This window comes from Myotis nattereri (assembly GCF_964212035.1).
Source record: "Myotis nattereri genome assembly, chromosome: 18".
Taxonomy (NCBI): domain Eukaryota; kingdom Metazoa; phylum Chordata; class Mammalia; order Chiroptera; family Vespertilionidae; genus Myotis; species Myotis nattereri.
Window position 1 is genome coordinate 5,421,997 of NC_138093.1, and position 6,000 is coordinate 5,427,996.

General features: G+C 54.3%; 1 protein-coding gene across 1 annotated transcript; it reads right to left on the reverse strand.

The window, feature by feature from the left end:
• Positions 1 to 2,422: 2,422 nt before the first annotated feature.
• PSRC1 (proline and serine rich coiled-coil 1) lies at positions 2,423 to 6,000 on the reverse strand. The gene is given in 8 exon segments (XM_081112719.1): positions 2,423 to 2,985; positions 3,204 to 3,291; positions 3,612 to 3,877; positions 3,879 to 4,183; positions 4,529 to 4,970; positions 5,414 to 5,471; positions 5,562 to 5,614; positions 5,940 to 6,000. Coding segments are annotated over 7 exon segments (1,182 nt in total). The 5' UTR covers positions 5,581 to 5,614; positions 5,940 to 6,000; the 3' UTR covers positions 2,423 to 2,981.

A 6,000-nucleotide genomic window follows, 5' to 3' on the forward strand; every position in this document is an offset into this window, starting at 1 on the left:
TTCTGTCCCCAAGTTTTGTGTTTTTCAAAGGTCTGTTTAACAAATGAGGTGGGGGGCAGTTAAGGGTGGTGATTAAGAACACAATCCCAGGCCCTGGCGGGGTAGCTCCCTTGGTTAGAGCATTGTCCTGATATGCCAAGGTTGTAGGTTCAATCCCCGGTCAGGGTACATACAAGAAGCAACTAATGGATGCAACAGATCAGTGTTTCTCTCCTTCTCTCTCTCTCAAGTCAATAAATAAAAAAAAATTTTAAAAGGAACACAAACCCAAGAACTGGATTGAGTGGCTTCATCTCTCAGCCTTAGTTTCTCTGCCTGCAAAATGAGGATGATAATAACATCTGCCTAATTGAGCTTTTATGAGAATTAAATGAGTTAACACACATAAAGTGCTTAGAACCGTTCACAGTGCATAGCAAGAGGTCCATAAACGTTGGCTTCCCTTGTTCCTACTGGGTGGGGGCAGGGGTGGATGCATAGAGACAAATGGAAAGCCAGACCAAAGGGAAGGAAGCAGGTAGCTGACCAAGGACTGCTGTGGCAGGCAGGCCTCCTCCCTAGTTGGCACTGCCTACTAGGTTCAAGCAGGTTTGGAGGGGGTTGGGGTGGGGGTGGGGATAAAACTCCGGACTGACCAAGAGGGCCAGAGGAACATGCCGTGTCCTCTCTGGCCACCAGGTGGCAACAGCACATGGGTTTGCTGCTGCTTTTGCTTCTAAGAACCCAGCAAGGCGTGGCCCACGCCCAGGTCACACCTGCCATTTGCTGGCCGCACCCACACCTATGTGCGTGCCTAGTCTTGCACTCTTCCAGTGCTTCTGTCAGAGCGGGCAGTGAGGACCAGACCCTGCTCACTAGACCCCAGTGCGGGGCCCAGCTGGGAAGCACATGTGTTCTGGCCACCAAATTTCTCCGGAGTCAAAGGCTCAGTGTGTCTCCACACCGCCTCCCCCAACTCCATTCTGGGAACCCTAGAGTTGTTGCAAGAGTTGTTGCAAGAGGCTGAGGGAAAGGTGAAGGTCTAGACAGCTGTCACTGTGATAGAGGTGAATGTGTGAAAAGAGCCTGGCGATCAGCCACAAACAAGGAGAAAGCAGCTGAGGGCCCCTGGCCTGGGAACAGAGAAAGGGCATTGCAATACCTCAGTTGGGCACTTATGTGCACATAAACCTGGGCAGGGTGGGCACCAGCTGGCATCCATGTTCTGCACCCAGTTGCCTGTTGCTTCAAGTCATGGCCTGGCCTTCAAGAAGGGGCATTCTTGCCCTAACTGGTTTGGCTCAGTGGATAGAGCGTCGACCTGTGGACTGGAAGGTCCCAGGTTCGATTCCGGTCAAGGGCACGTACCTTGGTTGCGGGCACATCCCCAGTAGGTGGTGTGCAGGAGGCAGCCGATATGTTTCTCTCCTATCAATATTTCTAACTCTCTATCCCTCTCCCTTCCTCTCTGTAAAAAAATCAATAAAATTTATTAAATTTAAAAAAGGGGGCATTCTCTCAAAACTCGCAAGGAATTGAATTGCTTCTGGTTGCAAAATCAAAGGCTGTGAGAAGAGGGGGACTATTAAATCTGCTCTAAATGAGTCTTTGTCATTCATTGAACTACTGCCCCCCTTGCTCTCAGATATCTTTTTCAACAAAGGAATGAAATTCTCTGCCCCATACAAGTCACAACCCTGGGCGTTGCAGGGGCTTATACACCCTGGTGCCAGCCCTGGAGTCCAGTAGAGATAAGAGGAGACCAACAACCCTAATGAAGTAAAGGGGAACGTGAAGTGTCCTGGTATCTTCTGCCTGAGGCAGTCAGGGAGGCTGAAGACTCCTAAGTGCCCCTCAGCCCATAAGTACAGCAGACAAGATTCTGCTCCATTCTCCTGCCCTGAAAGGACACCCAAGTTTAATATATAAATACTTGCCCTAGCTTGTTTGGCTCAGTGGATAGAGTGGCAGCCTGTGGACTGAAGGGTCCCTGGTTCGATTCCGATCAAGGGCACATGCCCCGGTTGTGGGCTCAATCCCCAGTGGGAAGTGTGCAGGACGCAGCCAATCAATGATTCTCTCTCATCACTGATGTTTCCCTCTCTCTCTTCCTTCTTCTCTGAAATCAATAAAAATATATTTAAAATGTAAATACTTTACCGAGACCTTGACTTGACAGCCTCGCACACTGTGAATTAAGCTCTACTTAACTTGACCTGGACCTTTTAATAACATTCAAACCCTGGGAAAAGGCAGCCTGCTTCCAGCTAATACCAACAAGGGGGTAGTTACAGCCTGATTCGCTGGAATCTCGAGGCCCTAGGGCCTATTCAGGCTCCTCTGCCTGGGAAGCCCATCCTGGCTCCCTCTTTGGAATTACACAGGTGTTCACTCTAAATGTGTTAGAAACTGGAGCAGGATTTGCTTTCACATACGCAGAGAATATAAAAATACACTCACTTTATTTTAGAAAAGTATAGACCAAAGGAGTCAGTTTATCATAAACTGGCCTGTTACGATTCACAGAATTCACAGGAAGCAAGTTCCGGAGGCCAGGTGCCTGCCTCTGCTTCGCCAAACAGGCCGGAGTCCAGTAGGGGAGGTGATTCAGGAGGACTGCTCCTGGGAGAGCAGGGAGGTCAGCGACAGAGGCCATTCCCATGCTCATGCCCAGTGACCCGCGGCCTGGGGATGAACACAGAGTGGGGGTGGATGAGGACAACCCACTTCTCATCTGTTTGTTCATTTCACTGCCGGGGGGTGACTTCTTTTCCCTAACATTCCAATCTGGAGAGTCTGAATCCCCTCCAGCTCCACCCTAATCCACCCCATCTCCCTGGGCACCAGCCGTGGTGGCATCTCTTCCTCTTGCCCCTGAGCCAGAATCTGCAGGAGTCCGGAACTGCCTCCAACGCGAGGGCTTGGGAGGCCGGAGAGGAGGCGAGTCCAGGCAGGGACTGTCGTGGTTGGTTACTGAATTCTTGCTTGCTGTCCTGATCTCTTTACCTAAAGAGACAGCAGAAGGAGGAAGTGCTGGATTGCCCTTCTTCCTCGAGCCCATGTCACCCAGCTGAGCTCAAGTTTCTCAGGAAGAAACGGGACACCCCAACTTCCAGGCTCCCCTCCTCTCCGCCATCTTGCCACACAGGATTCAGGGCTGATGCACCCAAGAGCTCAGAAGCCCAGAGGACAGAGGAGAGAGAGAGCACCCTAACCAGCCTTACCTGGTAGGTGCTGGGGCTGCAGCCTTCCGGGGGGGCTGCAGATGGCTGCGAGTGGCACCAGGAAGATTTGGTCGCTGGGAAACAGGAACTTGATTTGGGCCCACAAAAGAAATGGGTTATCAGAAAGGTCAAGTGACCGCCTCACAAAGATCAACACTGGACGAAGGCAGGGTGAGTTTTGGATTATGCTTTCCCTCTCACCCAAGGTAAACACGTTTGAAAGGTATTTGAAAAAAAAGGCTAAAGTCTTGGTCCAGTCCCACATTTTCTCCAAACTCACCGTCTTCAAATAGAGTTGTAACAAGATGGAGAAAGTGGTCACTGTTACTAGCTCTGGGAGAGTGCAGAGCTGGGCGAGGGTAGGTATTCTTACTCCTAACTTCCTGTCCGATGTCCGTTCCTCCTTACCTCTGTGCCCTGCAGCACCTGGTCTTGGAAGTCCTTTCCGAGTTGACACCGAATCTGAAGCTAGAGCACCTCTGCTGGGTGGTACACTCCGGCTGCTGAGTGGCACTCGGCTGACAGGCTTGGGGATGGCTGAGGGGACAGGTAGTCGACTGGAAGGTTTAGCAGCTGCTCCCTGTGGCCGAGACAGGCGCTGACAGTTGCTGGTAGAAGGCTGTGGGGCCAAGACTGGTCTGACGGGGACTGGCGGGCCTGGGGCAGAGGGATATTAGGGTAAGCTCCACATCCTCCCTCTTCCCATTTACCCCCAGCTTTGCTCCCTGGGTCCTCGCACTTGCTGTTGCTCTCCCACTGGGCCCAGCTTTCCCCCGGGTTGGAGGAGTTGATCGGACTGGAGGAGTTGATCGGGCTGGAGGAGTTGATCGGGTTGGAGGAGTTGATCGGGTTGGAGGAGTTGATCGGGCTGGAGGAGTTGATCGGGCTGGAGGAGTTGATCGGGTTGGAGGAGTTGATCGGGCAAGAGGAGAAGATGCTGGGCTTTTGGATGTGGGGAACAGATTGCAAGTGGGCGACTCCTGAAACACACAGAGAGAGAGGGGAAAAAAAAAAGAGCTAAAATGGAAAAAGAATCTGTTCTGCTGGCTGAGGGATAGAGGTGGAGAGTTGCCTAGATCCCAGTAAGGAAGGGCAGCAACTAGCTGCTAACTTCATCACCACCACCACCATTTATTGAGAGCTTATGATAGACGCTATAGAGTTCTGCACAGACACAGTGGAAAGTGCATGGCTTACGGTATCTCATTTAATGCCAACAATTCTGTGAGGTAGAATTTCACTATCCCCATTTTCCCAACAAGGAGCCACTCTATGCCTGAACTGTGTCTGGGGCCACACATCCCACCCAGAGCCGCTACACTCACCCTCTTCCCGCTGGAGGGCTTCTTTCCAGATGCTGCCCGAAGAGCCCTGACGGACCCCTTCCTATCGCTGCCCCGGAGTCGGGGTGTCAGGCTGCTCGGAGAGGGGGTGCTCCGAGCGGAAGAGCTCACAGTGGGCAGCAGGTCTCGGACAGGACTGTCCTTCAGCACAAAGGTCTCCCTCCGAGGGCTGGGCTTCACCCTGCGCGGCGCCGGGCTCTCGCCTGCCCTCTCGCGCTCCTGCAGGGCGCACTGCTCCAGCTGCGCCGCCAGCCTGTTGGCCTCATCGAGGACCTCCTCCATCTTCGCTGGGCTGAGGCGGCCTAAGCTGAACCTCACGCCCTGGGGGGTGGGGGCCACTGCATTGAGGTCGCCCCGGTGGGAGAGGCCCCGCCGAAGGGGTTTCTCTGGAGTTGCCAACACTGGTATGTCTTCCTCCTCACGACTGAGACAGAAAACAAGCCAGTGACCACCCAGAGGAGAGCAGGAGTCTGCGACACAGCAGAGCCAGGGACACAACCCCAAACCCCAATGCCCATGCTGGCCTCTAGGTGCTGAGACACCTGCTTCCGTGAAGCCTAAGAGGCCGTTAGCATTTACTGGCATTGGAGATCACTCGGGGATGAGGATGCAGCGAATCCACTTACCCTTCTTAACACCCTGCAACCTCATTCCAGCTTCTCCCTTCTCCCCTTGCCCAGTAATGGTGTCTTAGCGGCCCAAGCAAACCAGCCACCAGCCGCCCCAGTGCATCCCAACTTGGTAAATTACCAACCCAGGCCCCAGAGGCCAAAAATTCAGCAGTGGGGGGGGGGGGGGGGGGAGGGGGGGTTAGAAAGAGAAGCATCATTGGAGGAAAGTAAGCAGCATAAAGAAAGAGGCTGGTACCTGTCCGATGGTGACAGCCCTCCGAAGTCCAAGGTCTCATCCACTATAAACTTTACATCTGCAAGGGAGGGAGGAATGAATGCCCGTTGTGGGTCCCTAAGGTGCTCCCAATTGCAGGGTCTCAATCTCCCCTTCTGGATGTCCTTACCTTCCTGCAAATCGCCCATGTTCCAGCCCGCAGGAGCAGCACGCAGCTTGGACCTGAAGTGGAGACAAAGCACACCTTTCCTCGGGTCTCCATCCTGCCCAAGGTTCCCGGCTAGACTCAGAGCGCCAGCCAGGGGTCAAGCAAGCGTCCCAGGAGGAGCACCTGCACCGGTCACCGCCGTCACCTCCGGGGACGGTGCGGAGAGCTCCCCCTACACCCTTATCGCCCTCCGCAGATGGCCCTCCCGCCCCCCTGCGAGCCCGCCTCTCCGCGTTGGGGGCGCTCTACGCGCCCATATTCCTCCCACCCACCGTCCTGCGGGCTCTTCCTCTCCCCAAGCACCTTTCCACGCCCCGCGGGAGCACACCCGCAGCCTACCGCGAGCTCTCACTTCCCGCCCCGCCGCATCTCCCGCGGACGGAGCTTTCCTCCCACCACT